Source organism: Macaca mulatta, chromosome 2, assembly GCF_049350105.2.
Source record: "Macaca mulatta isolate MMU2019108-1 chromosome 2, T2T-MMU8v2.0, whole genome shotgun sequence".
In the NCBI taxonomy this organism is placed as follows: Eukaryota; Metazoa; Chordata; class Mammalia; order Primates; family Cercopithecidae; genus Macaca; species Macaca mulatta.
In genome coordinates this window covers 24,647,876-24,674,585 of record NC_133407.1, presented here as the reverse complement: position 1 = coordinate 24,674,585, position 26,710 = coordinate 24,647,876, and the positions used below count along the sequence as shown (strand labels likewise).

The window sequence follows — 26,710 nt, the reverse complement described above, 5'->3', positions numbered from 1 at the left end:
CCTCACTGCCTCCGTGAAAAGTTTTTTCCTAAACTAGGGACCTGAAGCTCTTGATGTGTAGTTTCCTCTTTGCCCAGTAGAATCCAGTGATCGCGCTTAGGTTTCTCTGCAGACCTGCACGTTACAGGTGGGAGGCTTCCACGCCTTAATGTTTCTTGTGTTTGTCTTTCTCATTTCCCCCACTCCAGAATTCAGAAGGAGCTGGCGGACATCACTTTAGATCCTCCACCTAACTGCAGGTGAGTTGCTTTTCAGATTTTTTTCATTTTTAAATTCTTATAACCATTGTCTTGGGTTTTTCTTTTTATTATATACTTTTTCTTTTATTCTTTGGCTAATGCTTGTTATGGCACTCACATCACGTAACAGCTGAAATTTATTAATCTGAGTATAATGTTTTGATGAGCCTCTGACAAGCTCAGTACTGTTGAGGAGAAGTAATGGATTTATTTGGAATGGAGTTTTACATATATGAAACAAAACTAAAGTAAATTTAAAGGTGTATCCTTGCCTAATCATGGGTCTTTGGTATGCCATTAAGGATGATGCAAAACCTTTTAGATGTGAAGGACATTTTGGTTTGGAAAACTGCTTTGCTATAGTAATCTCTTACTCAATCTGTGCTAAGCTAAGAGAACGTAGAGTTAAACACTGGATCTTCAAACACTCCGTAGCATATAGATTTTTTATTAGACTTTTGACAGAGCAATTCAGGAAACAATTTCTAGCTTTGATAAAGGTTTTCTTTTATATTGTGAGTTTAAACTCTTTCATGGGGGTGTTTTTTTCACTTGCTTTATTCAGACTATGTACATACGTGTGTTTCAGTTTCAAAACAAATTGAAACCAGCTTTCTAAGGGTTTGTTGATTGCAACTTTATTTAGAGAAGCCATTTTGCTACTGTTGAGTCAAGCTGGAAGACTTGATGACTTTACTAGATCAACAGTGAAGTGAGGGGTGACTTACAACTATGTATTAGAGTAGAGCCATTCATTTAATGGAGGTCCTATAACTCCCATACTTTAAAAATTAAGTATAACATTTAACCTAGTTCTCAGGATCGGCGTTGGAAAGGAATGTGAGATTTCAGAAATACTCTAAACTTATTGGTAGGAGTAGAAGTTACTGACAACAAAGTATTCAGTGGCTGTACACAATTTTTAAGATGAGTGTGTGGGAATAGGTTGAAAAGCTAAATGAAATATTTTGTTTATTAACAGTGAACTTTGTAAAAAAATTAGTGGGTTAAATATAAAACTATTGCCATTTTGGTTACATTCGTTCTTAATGGTGATTAGGTGTGGGATGCTTTTCGGTGAAACTTTGTCCTGTTTTGTAAGGAAAGTCGTTTTGAGTTTGATATGGTCTTAAACTATAGTTTATAATTGAAGCACTTAATCATTCTGGGGAATTCTTTCATGGCCAATAATCTCTCAAGATGGTTGAGAAGTGGAGAAACAATAAGACTTAGGCCTAACTCGTTGTTTTGATGGTGGTGGTTCAAATGGAAGCCTGTAGCTTCCCTTGGTTGTTTGTGTGGAATCCGTGTACATTCCCCAAGGTAGATCTGTGCAGTCTAGTTATTGCTCCCGCGGTATTGTGGTCTCTTATATGTGTGTTATTGATAACATTGATTAAAACATATAATGGCTTTCTTCTGAATAAGCACAATCAAATCTAAAATTATAAACCATTTGAAGATTTTCATGGGATTAATCATTTTAAAAAACAGCATAAGTACACTTAAGTTTCACATCATTTTAACTGAGTTTATGTGTGAGAGATTTATGCTCCTGAGGCACGTGGAACTTTTTTATCTTTGGGAAACCCTCCCAATTACCTCTTTAAGTGAAATGTTTGGGCATTACCTGTGGTCAGGGGATGCTCCAAACTGGGTGCCCGTTGGGTGATTGGTGTTAGGGAGACAAAGCTCAAAATACTAAATTTTTAGAAAAATCTCTGATTTCAGAGAAAATACGAGGCATCTTCATTTTGCAAGAGAATGTCTATGACATTGTCTTTTAACAATAAAGATGACTTTATTTTCCATTGGGGCCGTTTGAGTAATGTGAATTAAAATTTTTACTTTTGGTTGGCTTACTAATGGTGCTGTCTTAATGTTATATAGTAGTCCCAGTATTTAGCTCTCTTAAATGAGTTTGGTTTTACGTTTTGTGCTGTTACCTTTTGGGATTTAATTATTTAATATTTTAATGTACTTTATTGGAGATAAAGATAGATTATTTATTTATTTTATTTTTTTTTTTCTTTTTGAGACGGAGTCTCACTCTGTAGCCCAGGCTGGAGTGCAGTGGCGTGATCTCAGCTCACTGCAACCTCCACCTCCCGGGTCCCGGTTCAAGCAATTCTCCTGCCTCAGCCTCCTGAGTAGCTAGGATTACAGGCATGTGCCACCATGCCCAGCTAGTTTTTGTATTTTGGGTAGAGACGGGGGTTTCACCATATTGGCCAGGCTGGTCTTGAACTCCCGACCTTGTCATCCACCTGCCTCTGCCTCCCAGAGTGCTGGGATTACAGGCGTGAGCCACCACGCCGGGCCTTGGTGATACTTTTTGAAGTCAGCATCCAATGAAAATCTATGAATTAAGCAATATATTAAGTGCATACATGTTTAAAATTACCCTCAGCATGAAAGCATGAGATTTGAATGGGTTACATAATTGGTTTTCATTAGTCTGTCTTATATTTCTACCCTTTGCTATACTTCCTTTCTTCAGTCAGCATTCAGTATGTAGTTTTAAACATGTTATTAAAATATGGCACTTGGCACATAGTAACTTCTCAGTAAACAGTTGATTATTGCAAATCAGAAGAACTGCACCTCTTGAAGGAAGGTGCACTGATTGTGTTCACTAATTTTAGCACTTGGCAAAAATATTTGAAGTTACTGAGCATCAAAACTTATGTGAAATGCAGTTGCTCAATATATTATAATGTGTGAAAACATAAAATTAAATTCTTAATGTTGTATATTATGTTGGGTGGATATTTTTTAGAACACAGTACAGATTGTGTTCAATGACCCGGTCGAAAGTAATTTTAAGTAAGTATTTTCAAACTGCTTTATGTTGCCGTAGAAATCAAATTCTTAATTTTAGTATCTCTGAACTTAATTTAGTATCTCTGAACTATTTGTGTGTGTGTGTGTGCGCGCACACAAAATAGTTTCCCAACTCTTCATTTTAATTAGGCTTTTATTCCCGTATCATTTGGCTCTATTCTTTTAGGGGAAAAAATATGTTAACTTTGTAATGATTCCCTAAAGTGTGCCAGATCTTAGATTGTAAAATTATGCCTTTTAGATAGCTGATGAAGTCTGGGCCACTAGAGTCAGTTTTGCAGCCGTTATTTATAACCCAGGGCTCAAACTTTGCTAAATTCACTGGTTATAACTAGCCTGTAGACATGAATGTCTGTAGACAGTATGTGTGTACAACTAAATGGCATAGTTTGCCTAAGTCCTTTAAACTTCAGATTTTATTTAATGAATACATTTGTATCATGAGTAAATGTCTCAGTGGTGACTTAACCTAAAAATTCAGATAGGGTGCTATTTTAGGATAAAATGCCTGAAAAGTCATTAAACACTTCAAGCACGGGCTCAAGCTATCCTCCTGCCTCAGGCCCCCAAGTAGCAGAAACTACAGGCGCTCGACACTACGCTTGGTTAATTCATTGTATTTTTTGTAGAGACCGGGTTTCACCTGTTGGCCAGGCTGATCTTAAACTCCTGGCCTCAAGTGGTCCACCCACTTTGCCCTTCCAAAGTGCTGGGATTACAGGCATGAGCCGTGGTGACTGGCCCTGATACTAGTTTTTCTGTATGTGACAGAATTTCCATTTAGCCTTCTTTTGATAGCTTTTTTTTTTTTTTCTAACACTGCCTATATTTTAAATAGTTTTAAGCCATTGTATTATGCAAGAATACATGTTTTTGAAAAATTCAAATACAGAGGTTTGCGGAGTAAAAAGCAAAAGATAGTCCTGATGACTTCTTCTGATCCTGCTCATTGCACCCAGATGCTCCAAGTTAGCACTTTGTATACTTCCACCTAGTTTCTGTGAATTTATATTGTATTTTTGTGACATTCCACTACCTCCTTGAATTGGTGGTAATGGTAATGAGATGTCAGTTCAGAAGTCCCAGGCTGCTCATCATGGTTCAGAATGAAAAAGAGATCCTTTTCTTGCAACGGTGGAGTGTTACATACCTTGTCCAGGTTCATCATGTTTTAAATGGTTGTTTGGGTATAAGAAATAGGTTCAGCAGAAGTCATCCTTGACAAAACCCTGTATCTTATGTGCTGAAAAGTATTCTTCCTTTTAGTATCTTTCCTTTATCTGATGTTACTAAATGCGTTAAGGATAGAAGTGTGACTTAGACATCTGAATGATGTTTAGTTTCATCATTGCACTGTGTATACCTTTATGCATGTAGAGGCAGTGTTGAAAAATTGTGACAACCAGGAGACTGGGGTTTCAGCACAATCAAAATAGCACCCATACTAGGGTCAGGCTGTTGGGAATTAGATCAACACTAGGGTCCTTTCCTATTAGAGAGGAAAGAAACCTATCTGGAAATGAATTGCCTTTCAGATGAGTAGGAAGTCTTGTGGTGGTTGTGTTTACCAAAAGACTGTATCTGGATTGTAAAACTATACTATTGTTATTCCTCAGAAAGCTAAACAGAATTACCGTATGACCCAGTAATTTTACGCCTAGCTACGTACCCTGAATAATTAAAAACAGAGGCTCAAACTTGTATGTCAGTATTCATAGCATTATTCATAGTAGGCAAAAAGTGGAAAAAACCCAAGTGTCTGTCAATAGATGAGTGGGTAAACAAAATGTGGTTAATACATAAAATGGAATATTCGTTTATAAAAAGGAATGAAGTTCTGATGCATGGATACAACATGGATGAACCTTAAAAATGTTATACTAAGTGGGCCGGGTGTGGTGGCTTGCGCCTGTAAGCCACCTCAGGTGGCCTGCCTGAGGCGGGCAGATCACAAGGTCAGGAGATCCAGACCATCCTGGCGAACACGGTGAAAGCCCGTCTCTTAAAAGAAACTCTGTATTCGTTAAGAAATAACTCCCCTGGCCGGGCGCGGTGGCTCACGCCTGTAATCCCAGCACCTTGGGAGGCTGAGGTGGGCGGATCACGAGGTCAGGAAATCGAGACCACGGTGAAACCCCGTCTCTACTAAAAATACAAAAAATTAGCCGGGCGCGGTGGCGGGCGCCTGTAGTCCCAGCTACTCGGCAAGCTGAGGCAGGAGAATGGCGTGATCCCGGGAGGCGGAGCTTGCAGTGAGCCGAGATGGCGCCACTGCACTCCAGGCAGGGGGACAGAGCAAGACTCCGTCTCAAAAAAAAAAAAAAAAAGAAATAACTCCCCATTCTCCCCTCCCCCTCAGTCCCTGAAAACCTCTAATCTACTGTCTGTCCTTACGAGTTTGCCTATTCTAGGTATTTCATATAATTGGAATCATACACGATTTGTCTTTTTGGGTCTAGTTTATTTCACTTAGTATAACCCTTTTTTTTTAAGACGGGGTCTCACTCTGTCGCCCAGGCTGGAGTGCAGTGGCACGACCTCTGCTCACTGCAAACTCCGTCTCCCAAGTTCACGCCATTCTCCCGCCTCAGCCTCCTGAGTAGCTGGGACTACAGGCGCCTGCCACCGCGCCCGGCTAATTTTTTGTATTTTTAGTAGAGACGGAGTTTCACCGTGGTCTTGATTTCCTGACCTTGTGATCCGCCCGCCTCAGCCTCCCGAAGTGCTGGGATTACAGGCGTGAGCCACCGCGCCCGGCCAGGGGAGTTATTTCTTAATGAATACAGAGTTTCTTTCTGAGGTGGTAAAAATTTTGGAAATAATGGTGATGGTTGCACAATATTGTGAATGTAATTAATGACACTAAATTGTACACTTGAAATGGTTAAATGGCAAATTTCATGTTATATATATTTTATCACAATAAACAGCTATACCACTGTTAAAATATTAATCAGTATTTTGAGAAAAATGCTTATAGCTTAGAAGGCAGCACTCACAGTTTTTGGGCATTCTTGTTAAGAACACTGATGTTAAATTTCTGTCACAAACTTTGAGGGCCTGTTACAAATGAAAAGGCACAAGCTGGGCATGGTGGCTCACGCCTGTAATCCCAGCACTTTGGGAGGCCGAGGTGGGTGGATCACCTGAGGTCAGGAGTTTGAGACCAGCCTGGCCAACGTGGTGAAACCTCGTCTCTCCCAAAAATACAAAAATTAGCCGGGCGTGGTGATGCGCGCCCGTAATCCCAGCTACTCTCGAGGCTGAGGAGGGAGAATCACTTGAGCCCTGGAGGCAGAGGTTGCAGTGAGCCGAGATCACACCACTGCACTCCGGCCTGGGTGACAGAGTGAGACCCTGTCTCAAAAAATAAAAGAAAAAAGAAAAGGCACTACCTTCAAGGAGTTCATAATCTAGTCAGGATGATAAGACATGCACACTCAGATTTTGAATGGTACTTGGAAATATAAATATTATTTGGCAAATAATAAAATGCAGATATCATGTTATAAAGTTTCAGAGGAGTGAGAGATTACTTTGACTTGAGTTTGAGGGATTGTGGCTGGAGAACTTAGTGATCTGGGAAGGCTTCATGGAGGAGGTGAGAAATGGGGTGGGGAAGAATAAGAGAGATTCCTGATGGAGGAAACAGTGTAAGCCAGGACAGCAGAGGGAAGACAGAAAAAGGACACTATTGGGCAGAAGTGAGTAAAAGCTGTGTCTGGAGAGTAAGAAACATTAATGGGAGAATAAGTAGTAATAGATAAAGCTTGTGTTCTTCAGTGTCAGGCTAAGGCTTTAAATTTTATTTTGTAAATGCTGGAGAATCATTAAAACCCTTTTGAGTAGGGGCTGTCATTCAGATAGAGTTGGCTATCTGGGTAGAGACAGAGCAAGGATTGAGTGGAGCTCAGTAGGAACCAAGAGACTTGGAGATTGCTGCAGTAGTTCAGGTGGAAGGTCAAGATGGTCTGGGGTATAAGTGGTGGCCATCAAAGTGGAGAGGAAGGAGAGGTAGAAGACAGTAGAATCCATAGGACTTAGCCACTGATTTCGATATGGAGGACTTGAAAAGGAGTCAGGTTCTTCTGGGTGTTGGGAAAGTTGGTGGTGCATTAACAGAAATAAATAAGGCAGGAGGATGAACTGGCTTGAGGGAGGCAGAGATGTATAGACCCTGTCCACAGGGTTAAGAAAAGGTTTTGTTATTTGCTTTGTTGATCACATACAATGCTTAGCATGTTGCTGCCACTTAGTAGGTCTTCAGTAAATATTTGCAGTTTGATTATATATTTGAGTTTTTTATTAAATCAGTTATTGAACTCCCAGATCTACATGGCTAACTTTTAGATTAGATTAGATTAGACAAATTAAATAGATTATAAACTTCCTAAAAGGCAAGGACAATGATTTCTGTCTTTGATTCTGACCCTACATGTTTTTCCCAGCTGCTTTAGTTTGACCATTTTCACAGCTACAGGAAAAGTTAAAAGAATGGTACACCAAACTTTCACCCTTCACCCTGATTCCTCAGCAAAATTTCACCATGTTTGCTCTGTCTCTCTCTTATCTCTATATGTTAATTTTGTGGAGCCATTTGAAAGTGAGCTGTAGGCATTATGAGTCTTCCGTGTGTTTAGCTTTGCGCACATTGAATCTGAGGTGGCCTGACAGTGGAACTGAGGCTGGAACTGGTTTTAGTAGTCCACATTAGATTTGAAAGTTTGAGTGATGGTAAAGTGCACAAGATTGCCGAGATTGGAGGAGGAAAGAATTGTGCTCTGAGGGATGTCTATGGATGGAGGATGGGAAATGAAGAGGACTTGGAGAAAGGAATAGGAGGAAAGCCACAAGGTTGCAAAAGTCCCTAGAGGGAGATCAAGGAGATTTTCTCTTGGGGCTCTAAGTATAAGAACTTCGGTGTATGTTTTGTAGGCTGAGAGGAAGAAGCAAATATAGAGACGAAAAGAGTAAAAATTGCTAGAGGCCGGGCACCGTGGCTCACGCCTGTAATCCCAGCACTTGGGGAGGAAGAGGCGGGGGGGATCACGAGGTTGGGAGACTGAGACCATCCTGGCTAACATGGTGAAACCCCATCTTTATTAAAAATACAAAAAATCAGCCAGGCGCGGTGGCACGTGCCTGTAGTCCCAGCTACTCAGGAGGCTGAGGCAGAAGAATTGCTTGAACCCGGGAGGCAGGGGTTGCTGTTAAGCCAAGATCGCGCCACTGTGCTCCAGCCTGGGCGACTGAGCGAGACTCAGTCTCAAAAAAATTAATTAATTAATTAATTAATTAAATTGCTAGAGAGGCAGATGTAATGTTTTATAACTAATTATAGAGAAAGTGATGGCCCTAGAGAATTTAGGCCATAAGTGGGAGAATGTATAGTTAGAAAGGCTGGTAGCCTGGAATTTTCTAGAGGACTGGAAGCATTTTTGGTGCTTGAATAGCACTCTAGGTACTTGTATAGAACTGAAAAGCAGCAGCATCTTTCTGGTGTTACTTGGTTTGTGTTCTTTCCCAGCAGACTTGAAGTTCCTTGAGAGCAGGGATTATTATGTCTTTATATCCCTACAGTGTCCAAGAAAGGGCAGATAAACAATACATATTTGTTAAAACACAAAACACAAAAATCTAATTTGGTCTGATGGTTTAATAGAACATCTTCATTACCCTCTTCAGAAAATAATGGAAATTGCTGGGGAAATTGCTGTCACATTTTACAGCTGTCCATTGCTGGCAGTCTTTCTGAGTTGGCTCCCAAGCAGTTTTAGCAATTTTGACCTTCCTGCAATCACAGATAAGCTCTGGACGTCAGTGTGGCAAAAAAAAGACGTGATCTCTACTGCAGGCTCGATTGAGAAAAGATGTATTGGAGAAAATATAACACCTTTGAATTGCTTGTTTTGACTTTATGTAAGGTTTATCATCTGTGTAATGTGGCGTGGACTCTTAGCCTACAGAGGTACAAATGGTAACCTTATTATAAAGTTACCATATGCTCTGCACTCCAGCCTGGGCAACAGAGCGAGACTCCGTCTCAAAAAAAATTAAAAAAAAAAAAAAAGTTACCATTTGCTAACAAGTGAGCAAGAGTCTAGGGCTGCTAAATACATTGAGTTCCTAGAGATGGTCCCCCAAGTCCTACAGTTATTCCAGATAGTTGGTTATGTTAGAGATGTTGGCACCCGCCTGAGACATCTGACACATTCCCTGTCACCAGTGAAGTGAAACTGAGTTTCATAATAAGCCCATTCTTATTCAGCCTCTTTTATGCAGCCATGCTCTAAAGTGAAACAAAAGACCTGGTAACTGGTGTCAGAATATGCTTCTAATCCTCTGGGAAACCTCCTCCTTTATAGGCTAAAAGCTCATCAAAGCCTCTGCTTGAGAACCGTAATCCAGGAACTCTGCTGTATGCTAATGGCTCTTTTCTTGAAATATATATGCACTGATTATGGATTGCTTTGTAGAGTCCATGCCACATTACATAGATGATCAACCTTTGGAAGGCCAAGTTGATGTCCCATCCCACTCAGGAAATCTTACAAAGCCAAAGGTTTTCACATACAGAACATACTTAAGTTGTCACTGGGTTTTTGCTACAGTGACAGACAGCAAACCATTGGGGCAGTGTATTGTTCACTAATACTTTTAACAGAGTAGTTAAAAACTGAATTCTGTCTGCTTTCCAAAGTACATGCTCACCCGAATATGACAAAGTGAATGCATAGCCCTCTTATATAGCATTCAAAGGCAGATTTGCCACAGGTGCCATGTCTGACTTGTCTGTAGTGATTTGAGTCATTATTAAATTTTAAATAGTAATACGACGGGGAAGTCTTAGTAGGGTCTATTAGCATTGAAATGATGATCATTATCCGTACTGCCAGTACATTGGCCATTTGTATTTATTTAAATTGATTGATGGAAAATTGATGTGGGATGGGCCTCTAGTAAATTCTACAGAAAAAGGCACTGAGGCACATTTTCAAACAGATGAGAGTAAGTAGAGTAACTTGGGATGATCTTACTTGGAGAAAAGTTTCAGATGTGATGCAGCTCAAAAAGTCAGCATTATTATGAAGCACTGTTATACATGTGACAGCAGCATGAGTAGATCAGATTGTAATCATTTAAAACATTAGCGTGTCTGCTGTGTGCTAGGCATTGTTCTGTAGGTGACTAAAACAGACCTGGCCTCTGGCTTGTGAAACCTGAATTTTAGTAGACAATACAAACAGCAACTAAGCAAAAGGATTAGTACAATTTGTAATGACTAGTAGGAAAGAAATTGACAGAGTGCAGTGATGGAGAATAATTGGGGAAGGTATGAGGGTTACCTAGAGAAGGCTTACGAAGACATGTAGTCAAAGACCTAAAAGATAGGAAAGGAAATGGCCTTGTGAAAAGTACAAGACATCTGGGAGAGAGGGAAGGTAAAAACAGGCCCTGAGGCAGGGACAAGTCAGGTGGTGCTGATTATGTAAACCGTGGTAAGTAGAGAGTTTGGATTTTTCTCAGTAATGCTTTAAAAGGCTTTTCCCACCCTCCCTGCTGCATGGAAAATAGCTGGAAGGAAGACACTAGCGGAGGAGGGGAAACCAGAAAAGAGGGTATTGCTCTGTTTCAAGCTAGCTGGTGCAGGTGGCTAGGATTAAGGTGGTGGCAGTGGAGATACGGTAGAACACAAGGACCTGTTGATGGATTGCATGTGACAGATGAGGGACAGGAACAAGAATGACTCCAAGCTTCTGTGTTTTTTTGCAGTTGGCTAGATGATGGTGATGTTTTGCTGAGAGGTAGACTCCTAGGCCTAGAGTAGGGCTGTAGGGTGTGCGTGTGGTGGGTGGCGGGGGAGATGAGGGCAGGGTGGAAATGACTCCTTTTTGGACTTGATAGGTTTGAAATTATTCCCATGAGGCATCCAAATGCAGGTGTCAAAAATAAGTGAGACATAGGTAATTGGAGCTCTGAGGAATATTGTGAACTTGAGATACATACACATTTGCAAAGGAGACCTTACTAAATAGAGGCTCTTAGGTGTCTTGGGAATGCCTTTATCTCTCTTAGAAAGGAAAGGCATCATGAGAAGAGTGCCCAGGGTGGAGACTCAGGCATCTGGCATTTATAAGTGTACAGTAGGAAAAGCCAGCAAAGGAGACAGAAGGAAAATAAGAGAGCGTGGTATTAGAAAGCAGTGAGCAGAAAGTTTTGAGGTAGAGTGATCAAGTGGGAAATGGTGCTGTGCAGTAGAAAAAGATGAAGACCAGCACGTGACCACTGGATTTTACCTCAGGTTTGTTGGTGACCTTCACATGTCAAACCTTGTTTAGAGGAGAGACAATGGAAAAGGAGGAATGATATTCAAGAATGAAAATCTGTTTGTATTACTCTTCCTAGTTAAAATATTTCATTGTATTTATCCAGAAAAGTGATGTGGTATTATCTACTTTCTACGCTTTCGGGCAGAATTTCTTAACACGGTATATATAATTTTGGGGGGAGGATGGGGAAAGGGCCTACTGCCATTTTCAGTGAATTCTCAAAGGATTTTTTTTTCTGATCTCCCCTCTTTCCTCACCAAAAAAAGTTAATTTCTACTTTACGAGATTCAAGTCCTTTGTAATCTTTAGGTTAACGTTGTACCATGGATGTTACAAGTAAATAGTGTCAGGTTCATGTAGTACATCTTGATGAATCTCTTTTAGAAGACTTGGTTTGAAACTACTGGATAAATTGGAAAATCAGTAAATTGCTGCTGCCATCCTTAAAAATGTTTTACATGCTTTGATTTGCGTTGACCTTTTGTATTCTGTTCAAGCTGGAGAATGCACTAGAATGAGTTGGGTATATGTATATACTTTTAACACAGCATAAGTTATTCATCATATTTAATGTTTTTCATCCCGCCGCCACCCCACCCCCGCCGTCACTGCCTCCCTTCCACAGACGAAGCCTTGCTCTGTCGCCCAGGCTGGAGTGCAGTAGTGCCTTGGCTCACTGTAACCTCTGCCTCCTGGGTTCTAGCGATTCTCCCGTCTCAGCCTCCTGAGTAGCTGGGGTTACAGGCATGTGCCACCATGCCCGCTTAATTTTTGTATTTTTAGTGGAGATGAGGTTTCACCATGTTGGCCAGGCTGGTCTCAAACTCCTGACCTTGTGATCCACCTGCCTTGGCCTCCCAAAGTGCTGGGATTACAGGCATGAGCCTCTGCGCCCAGCCTGTTTCTCGTCCTTTTAATATGGGCTGTTATGTTAATGCTTTACATTGAATAACCTAGAACTCTTTTTTTTTTTTTTTTTTTTTTTTTTGAGACGGAGTCTCTCGCTTTGTCACCCGGGCTGGAGTGCAGTGGCCGGATCTCAGCTCACTGCAAGCTCCGCCTCCCGGGTTTACGCCATTCTCCTGCCTCAGCCTCCCGAGTAGCTGGGACTACAGGCGCCCGCCACCTCGCCCGGCTAGTTTTTTGTATTTTTTAGTAGAGACGGGGTTTCACCAGGTTAGCCAGGATGGTCTCGATCTCCTGACCTCGTGATCCACCCGTCTCGGCCTCCCAAAGTGCTGGGATTACAGGCTTGAGCCACCGCGCCCGGCCTGAATAACCTAGAACTCTTAAAGCATCATATAAGCATTATCTTTTTAATTGTCCACTGACTGTGTCTTAATAATTTGTTTCAGATTATGCCAAATACTCTTGGTCCTGCTTAACTTGATAATTGAGGGTAGAATTAAGAAAGTTTTAGGATTATGAATCATTCTTCTAATTCAGAGAGTAATTAGTTGGAATCACAAAAGCGTTAGGTTACTGCCAGAGAAAAGCAACAAATAATATGTGGAACCACAGATGTTTTGGCTACATAGGAATTTTGCTGCACAAGTAATTTAAATTGTTCCTACTACCACTTACAGCCTTTCCTCCTCTGTGGGAGTACATCTCAATTTTTAAGGTAATTTATTAGAATTGGTGTTATAAAAATTTATTTCTTAGCAGACTTTGCTACAACACATTTATCCTAAATAAAAGGAGATTGTTGACTTAGCAGAGAAAAAGACCCTAAAAGAAAACATTTGTTTTATTACAAGCACCCAGGAGGATTTTTTGTAAACATGAAAGATACCTTTCCTCTAACCTAAGTAAATATTTCAGAACAAATGTATGTTAAGTGATTATAGTAATGTGTGTGCAGAGACTGGCAGTAAAGTTAGCAGCATCATATACTACTTGCTAGTATATGACCCTGCTTTGGCCTTTTTCTGAGTAACCCTCTCTCTGAAAGTCCTCAGAATGCCTAACTTCATCCTTCAGGGAGATTGGTAACCCCCGAAAAGACATTTATTTTTTGTAGCTTGGTATTCTGAGATGTTCTCACATCCAAAGTAAACATTGTCAAGTGATTTGGACCATTGCTAAAGTAAATCATATATTGAGGACACAGTTCTTGTTAAAACTGAAATTTGAAGTTGTTGCCATTCTCTGCATCCACACTACTGGATTCTATGTAGATGTGAGGATTTCTCCTTCTACATTTTACTGTAACTGTTTACATGTACCTGTATTGGGAAGAAATTATATGTTGTAGCAAGTTAAGACACATGATTTTGGTAAAAAAGTAAAAACTTGTTAAGATCTTGAAGCCCAAACTTATTTGTTATGATTTGGACCTAGGAAGGACTGGATGCTCCCTTCTCTGTCCCTGGGTCCTGTTTCTTCTGAGGTGTATATTGATAACGAATTTGTGAAGAAAGGCATTCTTTGATGACTTAGCAGAGAAAAAAGTGATAGTAATTTTATGCATCCTGTCTCCAGATGACTGGTACTATGTTTTACTTTCTCCTCTTTTCATTTCTCCAGAGCCACTCTTAAAATCTTTCTAGTTAATGGTTTGTTATAGTCCAATTTTTATTGCTTTCCAAGATTTGAACTTTCTATCTGAATGTAAGCCCCCCTCCAAAAGCAGTCATCTTTCAGTTCTGAAGCTCCTCTCATACCCTTCAAGCCCCTCAAGGAGCACTAGGTTTGAGGATGATAGCATTTACTCATTGTCCTTTGACCTGAATATGCCTAGAAAGAAATGCTATGTTGGATCTCAGTATACCTAATAACAATCCTGCAGGCTGAATTTGCATTTTCCTTTCTGGTTGAAATCTTGTCAGTTTACTTGTGCATTTCTGACTTCGTCCCGTTCTGGTGTGCTTCCTCCCCTTCCTGCTCCCTTAAGAAAAAGAAAAAAACGGTTAGTCAGTTCGGGGAAGTTTTCTCAGAAATTTCTGTGGACAGTGCTAACTTAAGCCAGAAAACAGTTTGTGACACTTGACTTTTCAAGGAGGAGATAAGATTTTGTGTACCCAGACTGTATGTATCAGTTATTATGGGACTGAACTTTGAAAGTATGACTAATTCCCCAACAAGTCATATGCTGAACCTCGTAGGATTAGTACTTACATTTCTTGAATTAATTTTAAAAATGTGTAACATACTACACACACATCATTTGCATCATGAGGATTGTCCATACTAATGAGATTTTTGTTTGTTCCAGTTAAATCTTACTCCTAGTTTTGCAAGTGTATTCAGACCTGGCATGGTTGTCAGTGACTCAGCTGGGGTGGGCAGGGCAGCCTCCAACCTGCCCCACCTGTGTTTCTCTGCCTGTTTACTTGTGACCTAGGCTGAGCAGTACAAATCATTGACAACACTGGCAGTGCTTTGGTCTGTGCCTGCCCTGGCTTACTCCACTTTTTGGCCCTTTGATTTAAGATGCAGTTACAACCAGTGGCTCCTCACTATGTTCAGTCATTCGTTCTAATATTTATTGGACGTTTACTGTTGTGCCAGGTACTAAAGATACAGCAGCAGAAAAGAGACTGTCTCTGCACTCATGGAAGTTTTGTTCATGTAGAGGGAGGTACAGTAAAAGAAACAAATGTACAAAAGTAATTTCAGAAAACAGTACCAAGAAATTAAAATAGAGTAAAATGGTTTAGTGAGTGACTGGGCAGGTTGGGACATTGGTTGGTGCTACATTGGGGAAATAACCCTGAATGATGACAAGGACCCAACCATGAGAAGGGCATTTTAGGCTGAAGGACAGCAGATAGAAAGGTGCTGAGTAGGGTAGGCCAGTGTGGCTGGACATAGTGAATGAGGATGAGAGTGGTAGGCAATGAGGTAGGCAGGGGTCAGATTTTATTCAAATTTCAGTAGAAAGCCATGGGAGAGCTTTAAATGGAGGAGTGAAATACTAGGTATTTGGAGAATACCTCACATGAAATTTCCTACTCATGAAAAGAGAGAAGGCGGGTGCAGTCGGGCATGCCTATATTCCCAGCTGTTAGGAGACTGAGGCTGGAGGATCACTCAAGGCTGGGAGTTTGAAGCTGTGGTGTGTACTGTGATTGCACCTGTGAGTAGCCACTGCACTCCAACCTGGGCAACATAGTGAGAGCCTCATTTAAAAAAAAAATTAGGATTCTGTTCAGTGTTTTGAAAAAATCATACTAAAAAATAGAGGTTGGCCGGGCGCGGTGGCTCATGCCTGTAATCCCAGCACTTTGGGAGGCCGAGGCGGGTGGATCACGAGGTCAGGAGATTGAGACCATCCTGGCTAACACGGTGAAACCCCGTCTCTACTAAAAATACAAAAAATTAGCTGGGCGTGGTGGCGGGCGCCTGTAGTCCCAGCTACTTGGGAGGCTGAGGCAGGAGAATGGCCTGGGAGGCGGAGCTTGCAGTGAGCCGAGATCGCGCCACTGCACTCCAGCCTGGGCGACAGAGTGAGACCCCGCCTCAAAAAAAAAAAAAAATAGAGGTTATGCAGATACTATGTAAAACTTTTTTTGGCATTATATGCAGTTTTACTGACCGTTATGTAACAGTTCTATTATATCTAGATATCTGTGTTTTTAACAAATCTAGACATTTTGCAAAAGCTGAAGACATGTTACCAAAAATTGGTGTCTCAACCAGTGAAAGGAAGTACAGCATTACTCAGCTGGTCTTGCCATAAAGGTTGGATGAAGTGTGAATGTTTGTAATGCGTACGTAGTATTTAAAGCTAACAGAAACAACTTAGTTGTCTTTGTAGCATACTTGCTTTGGTTCCTGGCTGTTCACCTGAAGTGAAGACAGCCTGAGTCTGGCAATAGGGAAGCATCGAGAGTTTGGCTTCCTCCTTCTTCAGACCAACAGCAGCAAATGACACAGCAGGGAAGCTAGGAGAGTTGGGCACCTTGGAAACAGGGAACCTCAGCAGTCTGGGAGGCAGCTGGCCAGAACTCCTCCCAGCCCTCACTTGGTTATCTGTGATATTGAAAAGATTTATCTCTACGGTGTGAAGCCCCAAACCTGTGATATGACTATGGAGGGAGAATGCTTTCCAATTGTCTTGATTTGGTAGATACTTTTGTGGAGTTGTAATTTTTTCGTAGTTTTTTGTTATGATAGCTGAAATATTTGTTCTGAAGGGGAGGTTTAAACACAGATAATAAAGCTAATGAAGAGATTGGAGTAGCAGTGTAATCATTCTTGGACATGTATTTTAAACGTTAGGTACTAAATCCCTTTTTGATATATATGCTATAAAAATGACTTATAAAATGAAATGTAATTCTAGCATATCTTAAACTGTTGCCAGGAGGTTTTTGGGTTGCACTGATAAGAAATTACATGATTTCTTGCAGAAGGGTCATTTGTCTTGCTAAAGGACCAGTTTCTCATGACTCCCCCCTCCCCGCTAATAAACAGCTAAGAAAAGGGCCCCTAGGAATTTTTTTTTCACTTATCCATTATAAAAAGTTATTCACAATTCTTAAAGGGACAAAATTTCAGTGCAGACAAAACATGGCTATTTGCCCAAAGGGAAAAACCACCAAATAATAAAAAACAAAACACAATACACACACACAAATCCTGTATTTTGTATTTGGCTTTGGGGTGAATTTTGGTAATTCTAAAATGATATGAATGCATGAATATATCCAGTATTCTGGGTGTTCTTTCACTTTATACAAAATAATGAAGGAACAGTAGAAAGCCTGATTTATGATATTCTGGACAGCTCTTCAGATTTACTATACAAATTTTAGCTTAGTTTCTTTTTGCTTCACACTGTGCTGTGGAGATTTTAAAAATAGGATAAAAGCTTTAATAATAACAGCTAACTTTATTAAGTATGTCAATATGATTGTTATTCTCATTTTATAAATGAGGAAAGAGAGCCTTAAAATACTTAAGTACCTTGCCCAAGGTCACTAGGCTCTCAAGTGGAGAAGCTGGTATTTAGGCCCTAGCCTTCAAAGCCTAACTATTATGCTCTACTGCCTCTTATAGTGGCTTTATGAATTACGGACCTTCCTTTGAGTAGTTGATGTTAAATTTTACTCATATGCAGAGCTGTATTTAAATTTAAAAAGAGGCTTATTTTATAACATTGCCGCTGATATTTTTCATTGGAATTGCCGTCTACCTCTACTTGTTCTCCAGTGTAGATTTAATTATTATATTCTTTTGTTTAAAAATCTAAGGTCCCAACTGCCCTTAGACTTAAGTGCCCAAAATCTTTATGTAGTATTCAGATCCCTTACAACCTGATCCCAGCTTTTATATTCTCATCTTATTTCCTCTCTCTGTAATTTGCTGTTTTCAGTATGCCCCCTAGGAAGTTCTCTCTCCCAACTTCTTTCCTTTTCATTTTTTAAAGCTCAGATAAAAATGACTCACTCCACACAGCTCCCATCTGTGTCCCAGGGCACTGTAAATACATACCTCTTTAAAACATGTATCACATTCAGTTACGGTCATTTGTGTTTGTCACTCTGTCAAGACTGAGTTTTTTAAAAATATGATTATTTTTGTTTCTTGTACTTAACACCAGCAGATGCCTAAAAAGTATGAATGCTTACTGAAATAAAGTACAGCATTTAGTAGTAGTTGTATAAATGTTACCAGTTAATTCATTTAGATGTTACCATCAATCACAGAAATATGTAGGCTGAAGCAATGAAATAATGAATACAGTGTGTTTTAATCTTTCATTGTGTAAAAAGATGAATTTCTATATTGTATGTAAATGTCATATTGATAACATTTTAAATATAGGCTTAATTTCTGAGAAGATACACAGTATACACAGTGATTAAAAAGTAAGATATTTAAATCTATGGGAAAATGGGATCATTGTTTGAATATTTACCAGTGCTAGTTGAAGCAATTGCTGGTAAAGGCATTGGAGTTGATGCCTATAGATAGAAGTTACTTTTGCAGTAAAACCTTAGAGTCACCATCAAAATAGAAGACTTGAAACATTTTATTTGACTCAGGCTGGGCGTGGTGGCTCGTACCTGTAATCCCAGCACTTTGGGAGGCCAAGACAGGTGGATCACAAGGTCAAGAGATCGAGACCATCCTGACCAACATGGTGAAACCCCGTCTCTACTATAAACACAAAAATTAGCTGGGCATGGTGGCTTCGTGCCTGTAATCTCAGCTACTCAGGAGGCTGAGGCAGGAGAATCGCTTGAACCCGGGAGGCGGAGGTTGCAGTAAGCCAGGATTACACCACTGCACTTCAGCCTGGCAACAGAGTGAGACTTTGTTTTGAGTCAAATAAAATTTTTCAAGTCTTCTATTCTGATGGTGACTCTAATATTTTATTGCAAAAGTAACTTCTATCTATATGTATCAACTCCAGTGCCTTTACCAGCAACTGCTTCAACTAGCACTGGTAAATATTCCAAAAATAAAGGAAAAATTTTATTTGACTCAAATTACAAGCCGAGCATTTATGTGTGTCTGTGTGTGCATAACACTGAATTAGATCATCTGGAGATACAAAAGTGTGATAGATGCTGTCAACATAAAATAAACATTACATAGCTACTGAACAAGACATTATATGAAAGTTCGTTAATGACCTAAGATGTAAATTTGTTTATAATTTTTATCATAATTCCATTTCATCTAAACCTTATGTGATTTCAGTGTTTTCCTTATATTTGTCAAACATTCTGGTGTGGTGATTTCCAGGCTTGTCCCTGTCCCAGCACACCTAAGGAAGAGGGAAAATGCCCATCAATAAGTAACAGGGGTTTACTTTCAGTAGACAGGGTGGATGGAAGGAGAGATTAGCAAATTTGGGGTGAAAAATAAAAGCCCTCCAGTGGTTCCGACAAGCTGTAGCTGGAGGGTGGTAGTTGCAGAAGGGGCAGTTTCTCCGTTTTGTATTTCTAATTTTTTTCTTTGATTCTTGAAAATAAGTTCTTATTTTTGATAAGATGGAGGATTTTTTTTTTTTTTTTTTTTTTTAGACAGGGCCTCAAAAAAAAAAAAGACAGGGCCTCGCTTTGTTGCCTAGACTGGAGTGCAGTGGCGTGATCATAGCTCACTGCAGCCTTGAACTCCTGGGGTCAAGCAGTCCTCCCACCTCAGCCTCCTAAGTAGCTGGGACAACAGGTATACTCCACAAAGTCCAGCTTTTTAAATTTCTTTAGAGACAGGATCTCACTATGTTGCCCAGGCTGGTCGGGAACTTGTAAACTCAAATGATCCTCCTGCCTCAGCCTTCCAAAGTGCTGGGATTACAGGTGTGAATCACCACACTCAGCCCCAGCTGTTTTCTAAATTTTTTGGAGAGGTGGGATCTTGCTGTGTTGCCTGGGCTGGTCTCAAACTCCTGGTCTCAAGCAGTCCTTCTCCCAAAGCACTGGGTTTACCAGTAGCCTGAGTCCCCATACCTGTCCCTCTCCCAGAAAAGTGCTGAAGTGGGAAAGTTTACAGATTTAGGGAGTCCAAGGAAAAGGCTGAGGTCGAGCTAATAAGAGAAGGAGAAGGGAAAGAGGAACTGAGAAAGGAAAGGGGTCTAGAAGAGAGGTTAGACACGGGGACTTTGGTTTTCCCCTCAGGCTTAGCTCGCTGTTTTCTATAAATAAGAGATGTCTGAAAGAGAAGCAGATAAAAGAAAAGGAGAAAGCCTTCAGCACATTTGTGAGCTGATGAGCATGGATTGATTGACTCTGTTTGGCTTGAGTTTGCTGCTATTTCAGAATTTCTGTAGAGAAGCCCTGGCATTGTCAGGATATGGGTATGCCACATATTTCCCTTCCTCCCCCTTCCCTCCACTCCTTCTTATTACCTAGCTAACTACACCTGGAATTTTGGCTCTAGAATAATTTAAAATATACTTTGTCAAGAAAATATCTTTGGAAAAATCATGCATATATTATTTTTCCTTTTTATTTTAAACTACTTCCTGATTCTTTAGGATCCTCTAATTCTTACGTGCATGTGCTTGATCTCTGGGCCATGCTTGCTTCTAGTTAAGTAGCCTTTCAGGATGGTGTTTAATTTATTCTGGCCCTTTATAATATCCCCCGACAAGACCATGGGGTAGGTAGAGGGAGTCTCAGACATTATGTATTATAAATAGATTCAGGGTTCACAAAGGTGAGCAGCCTTCATCTTTTGCCCTACCCCCATCACACACAAAAATAAAAATTACAAATAATAAAGGATTTGAAGAGTTATACCAGTCAGGAGTGGGTTGTTTTTTGTTTTTGTTTTTGTTTTTGTTTTGAGAAGCTGAAGTCATCTGTTGGACCTAAAAATGCATTAAAATCCTTAGGCTTATAAACCAACAGCATCAAAAGAAGAGCAGTGTGACTCAATATTGGGGTGGGGGCAGGTTTGGGGTTTTGGTTGTGTAGAAGCTCCTTACGAGAGAACAGTGTGATGCTTGGAGCTGTGGAGAATCCAGCACTACTTTTTGTCTCTCTCCCTTATTACTCTTCTTGATTCACCTGGATGTGGAACCTGTCCCTGTTTAAGAGTGGCCTTGTCGATGCTCTCTATGCAGTAGGGAATGTGTCAAGCCAGATGAGTGGTCTCATTGAAACATCAGCAAATCAGTATATGGTAGAATATAGATCCCCCTTGGAGGTGGTGGTGATAGCTAACTTCTGTTGCGCTCTTAACTATGGGTCAGGCTTTGTTCTGAGGACTTTGAACGTTAGAGACTCATTTAAAACTTAAACCATTCCTGTTGGTGGTCACGTATTCCCATTTCACAGATTATGAAATCAACGTTAAGGTTATATGCAGCTTAGTAATTGGAGAAGCCAGAAGCACCCACGTGGTCTGGTTTCAGGGCCTGTACTCAACCACTGTACTTTGGAAAGAATTAGTCATTCTGGTACCACTGTTTGTTATTAGCTAAGACTCTTTATGTTGCAAGTAATAGCAGTCTAATTAATTCATTTAAATAAAAAGATAATATTGTAGGGATATTTGAGTGTGTGTCTGATAATCCAAGAACTGAAATGTTCTGGATATCGGAAACAACAGAAACCAGGAATTCTTTCCAACTCACATCTCTGCTTCTCTCTGCAAGTGTGCTTTATTTTTTCTCACATTGCAGATTGCTGCTGGCTGCCCACAGCCTGCCTGAAGAACATGACCACAGGCACCCAGAGAGAAACTTACTTTTGGCCAGTTGTAGAACTCTTGGGTGAGGGACCGGTTAGTCAGACTTGATTGAGTTCTGGATCAGTCAGCTATTTTGTTAATCAAAGTGAAAGATTCCAGATGACACTAATTGGGAGCGAGTTTAACAAAATATTTAACAAAATGAATACTTCTTTTTTCTTTTCTTTTCTTTTTTTTTTTTTTTTTTTGAGACAGGGTCTCACTTTGTTGCCCAGGCTGGAGTGCAGTTATGATATGATCATGGCTCACTGCAGCCTTGATGTCCCAGACTCAGGTGATCCCCTCCCACCTTAGTCTCCTAAGTGGATAGGACTACAGGCACGTGCTACCACACCCAGCTAGGTTTTGTATTTCTTTTTTTTCTTTTCTTTTTTTTTTTTTTTTCGTGAGACAGAGTCTCACTCTGTTGCCCAGGCTGGAATGCAGTGGTGCGATCTCAGCTCACTGCAACCTCTGCCTGCCAGGTTGAAGCCATTCTCTTGCCTCAGCCTCCCAAATGCTGAAATTACAGGCGCCCGCCACTATGCCTGGATAATTTTTGTATTTTTTTTGTAGAGACAGGGTTTCACTATGTTGGCCAGACTGGTCTCGAATGCCTGAGCTCAGGTGATCCGCCTGCCTCAGCCTCCCAAAGTGCTGAGGTTACAGGCATGAGCCACCATGCCCAGCCAAATACTTTTTTCTAAAGGAAGAAAACTTAGTCATTTATTTACCTTTAATAATTGGTTTTTTGTGTTTGTTCAATACTCTAAGCTCTGTGAGCATACGGATCGTGTCAGCCATCTATCACAGGGCTTAGAAAACAGTAACTGCGCAAATGTTTTTTGCTGTGAATGAATGAAGGAGCAAATGAATAATTTTCCCAAAAGAGAACTAAAAATAGAATTCAGCTTCTGATCATTGTTCAGGGAATGGCTTGGATACAAATAGTTGACCTGTTGGAAGAGAATATACTTTTTTTTTTTTTTGAGACGGAATCTCGCTATGTCACCCAGGTTGGAGTGCAGTGGCGCGATCTCAGCTCACTGCAAGCTCCACCTCCTGGGTTCACGCCATTCTCTTGCCTCAGCCTCCTGAGTAGCTGGGACTACAGGCGCCCGCCACCATGCCTGGCTAATTTTTTGTTTTTTCTTTTTAGTAGAGACAGGGTTTCACCATGTTAGCCAGGATGGTCTTGATCTCCTGAGCTCGTGATCCGCCCACCTCGACCTCCCAAAGTGGTGTGATTACAGGCATGAGCCACCACGCCCAGCCGATAATATGCATTTTTAATAAAGGAGAAGGGACTGTGTTTTTCCCAGAGGGAAGAGACCTGTAAAGAAAAATATAGAGGTGTTGGGGGCTGGGCACAGTGGCTCATGCCTGTAATCCCAGCACTTTGGGAGGCCGAGGTGGACAGATCACCTGAGCTCAGGAGTTCGAGACCAGCCTGGTCACCATGGCAAAACCCCATCTTTACTAAAAGTACAAAAATTAGCCAAGCGTGGTGGTGGGCACCTGTAATCCTAGCTACTCAGGAGGCTGAGGCAGGAGAATCGCTTGAACCCGGGAGGCAGAGGTTGCAGTTGGCCGAGAGAGTCAAACTCAGCGGGTGGAGGTTGTAGTAAGGCGAGAGAGAATCACTTGAACCCAGGAGACTAAGGTTGCAGTGAGCCAAGATCTTGCCACTGTGCTCCAGGCTGGATAACAGAGTGAGACTTCGTCTCAAAAAAAGAAAATACAGGGATGTGGTGACTCACACCTGTAATCTTAGCACTTTGGTAGGCTAAGGCGGGTGGATTGCTTGAGTCCAGGAGTTCGAGACCAACCTGAGCAACATGGTGAAACCCCATCTTTACGAAACAAATTTTAAAAAATAATCCAGGTGTGGTGGTGTGCCTATAATCCCACGTACTTGGGAGGCTGAGGCAGGAAGATTGCTTGAGCCCAGGAGACTGAGGCTGCAGTGAGCTGTGTTTGTGCCATTGTACTCCAGCCTGGGCGACAGAGTGAGACCCTGTCTCAAAAAGAGGGAGAAAAAGAAAAACATAAAGTATTCAAGTTAATTTTAACTATATAACACCACACCTTTTGGTCAAATTTTCAATTTTTGTCCCTTTTCTCCCATTTTTCCTCAGTCTCTATATAGTTGTCTCTTAGCACTTCCTTTTATTTTCCATTAACTTACCTCTCAATAGAGTATAAAATGGAGATATTTTTTATTTTGCATTTTAAAAATATGAGTTTGCGTTGCTTGTTCCTAACCTTAGAAAATGATTGGTATGTGGTATGTGCCTTTCTTGACAGTGAACTATTTGGTAGTCATATATTTGAAAGTAAGAATTTAATAGACTTTCCCACTAGGGAAGCAATTGTTTCCTAGGCACCTTTGGAAGCCGCTACATTAATGAATTTGATTTGTTTTATTATTTTAGATAAATTGTTTTCCCCCATTTTTAGAATATTAATAGAGTCAGGTTGGAAGATACAAATAAACACTGATTTAGAAAGCCACATGAGGGTCTGAAAGCCATGTCATAGCAGTAGTTAAACAGAGTATTAAATGCAGATGAACAGGATGTTGGAAAGCAGTGGTAATGTTAGCAAAGCTAGAGAGAAGATAATTTCTTGTATTTTACAGCAAATTTTCTTGTCTATGTAAAGAAAATTATACGCACGACTGTGAAGAAATGAGATTTATTTAAAATGCCAAAAGTGGCTGGACGTGATGGCTTATGCCTGTAATCCCAGCGCTTTGGGAGCCCAAGGCAGGAGGATTTCTTGGGGCTAGAAGTTCAGGACAAACTTGAGCTCATCTCTGCAGAAAATTTAGGAAATTAGCTGCGCATGGTGGCATGTGCCTGTAGTCCCAGCTACTCAAGAGGCTGAGGTGGGAGGATCACTTGAGCCCGACAAGTTGACACTGCAGTGAGCCGCGTTTGTACCACTGCACTCCAGCCCTGTCTCAAAAATACAAATAAAAAGATGCCAGAAGTTTTGTATCAGAAAATTTCAACAATGCAAAAAAGCCTTGTGGTAAAAAATAAATAAAAATAAATAAAATAAAACTTCAACAGGTTAACTCTTGGTCCATTATTTAAAACATTTTTTGAAGTGTCTTTGGACAAGGCCTTTTACAGCTCATTTTTGATAGTCATACAGTTTTCTTTGCTGTAATAAAAGCTTGGTTTTTAGTCTCACCAGTGTGAGTTCAAATCTTAACTCTGCCTCTTGATGGCACTATAATCTTGGGCAGATCACTTAACCTCTAGCAGCTTTATTTTCTCATCCATAAATCAGAGCTAATAACCCCCATCAGATTCTCCTTCAGAGGACAAATGTTTGTCACCATTTAGGATGATTTTTCTAAAATATGTCTAATTGTTCTACTTGCCCACTTAAAACTCCCCCATCTTCCTCACATACCTCTGTAGCATGTCTCATTACTCTGTAGCTTTTCTATGTTTGCCTCTAACCTCCCTTCCTCCTGTGCTTTTTCCAAGTTCTATTCCCTGAACAGCACCGCTAGATGCTCCTGGCAGCTTTTTATTTAAAAAATGAAAAAAAGGCCAGGTGCCATGGTTCAAGCCTGTAATCTTAGTGCTTTGGGGAGCTGAGATGGGAGCATTGCTTGACCCCAGGGGTTTGAGGCTGCAGTGAGCTATGATTGCATCACTGCACTCCATCCTGGATGACAGAGTGAGACCCCATCTCTAAAAATAAAAAAGGAAAAAAAAAAACCTTATACTGCTCTCTTTAATAAATAGGAAAGCTCTTTGAGATGAGAAATTAGCTAATGGTTTTTCTTACAGTTTTGTTCTATGATTTTTTAAACTTAAAATATTAATGTAATGAGAGAAACTACTTTGGAGGAAGTTTAAAACTAAAATGAATTCATTCTAAATTTTGTTTTAAGACTTGTGGTATTCCCTGCAATGCATAAAAAGCAATGTGAGGAACCACTGCTCAAATTGATAATGTTTAAAATAGAGAATAAGAGCATAGAACAAAAATACAGGACTAATTGTATAATATTTTAACATTTTAAGGTTTTACATATTGAGTTAAGCTAAGCAGCTACTTGAGGCAATCTAGCATTAACTCTTAAATGTTTAATGAAGTAGTTCTCAACCTTGGCTGCTCTCTCAGTTACATGTAATATTTTTAAAAATGCAGGCCAGGTTGGGTAGGTCATGTTTGTAATCCCAGCACTTTGGGAAGTTGAGGCAGGAGGAATGCTTGAGCCCAGGAGCTTAAGGGCAGCCTGGGCAATATAGCAAGGTCCTGTCTACAAAAAATTGGAAAATTAGCTAGATGTGCTGGTGCACACCTGTGGTCCTAGCTACTCAGGAGGCTGAGGTGGGAAGATCACTTGAGCCCAGGAGGTCGAGGCTGAGTGAGCTAGGATCATGCCAGTACACTCCAGCCTGAGCCACAGAGCAAAACCTGCCTCAAAATAAAATCCAAAACAAAAAACAGTCACACCAGGGCCCCATCCCGTTGGAATCATCTCTAGGGCAGGTTCCCACACCTGCATTAAAACGAAACTCAAGTCAGAGGTAAGAACCAAGGAAGTAATGTATACTTTTAAATGTATACTTTTAAAGTAATGTATACATTTTAAAATTTACATACAGTGTACCTCTGGTAATAATTTCTAAGCTTTTATGACATAAAATCAATTATTCAAAATAAAAAGTGGATCAATTTTAGAAACTCCCCTCCTCCGCCTTTTTTTAGACATTAGAAGTTAAACCTCAGGGGTTTGCCTGTATCAATTTGTACATTATTGTTGGAAAAACTCTGGTGAATTGAGACTGCATTAGATTTCTCTGGATCTTCTTAATAAATAATCCTCAAAATGTTCATTTCAGCGTGTAGTAGCTTTATATTTAAAGGCATTAGGAAAGGGGGAGGCAGGGAGGGAAAGTTAGTGTCTGTTTCCTGTGAGTTTTAAGCTATTTCTAATAACTTCTTCTCAGCTGCTGCTTTTATGATCTCGTTTATGGCACAGATAAGATACATGTTTCAGAAAAAATTTCTTGAGCTTTCACTGTTGATGTCAAGATTACGATTTTTCTGTTAAATAGGACATTTGGAACAAGAACTGTTTAGGCTATAGATGAAATACATTGAAACAGCAAGAAGTTAAAGCATTTTAAA

General features: G+C 40.4%; 1 protein-coding gene and 1 long non-coding RNA gene across 4 annotated transcripts in view; one reads left to right on the top strand and one right to left on the bottom strand.

Moving 5' to 3' along the window:
- Positions 1-26,710, top strand: part of UBE2E1 (ubiquitin conjugating enzyme E2 E1) — an 86,009-nt gene that overhangs the window by 5,303 nt on the left and 53,996 nt on the right. For all 3 annotated transcript variants that reach the window (XM_028843645.2, XM_015132279.3, XM_015132278.3), the window contains one exon: positions 189-239. In XM_028843645.2, the coding sequence (XP_028699478.1) occupies positions 189-239 (51 nt within the window). The remainder of the gene's footprint in view (positions 1-188; positions 240-26,710) is intronic.
- Positions 10,225-15,736, bottom strand: LOC144339009 (uncharacterized). Its single transcript, XR_013413539.1, has 2 exons — positions 12,694-15,736; positions 10,225-12,366 (listed from the first exon to the last, which is right to left on the bottom strand). It is a non-coding gene; the product is annotated as an uncharacterized LOC144339009 (long non-coding RNA).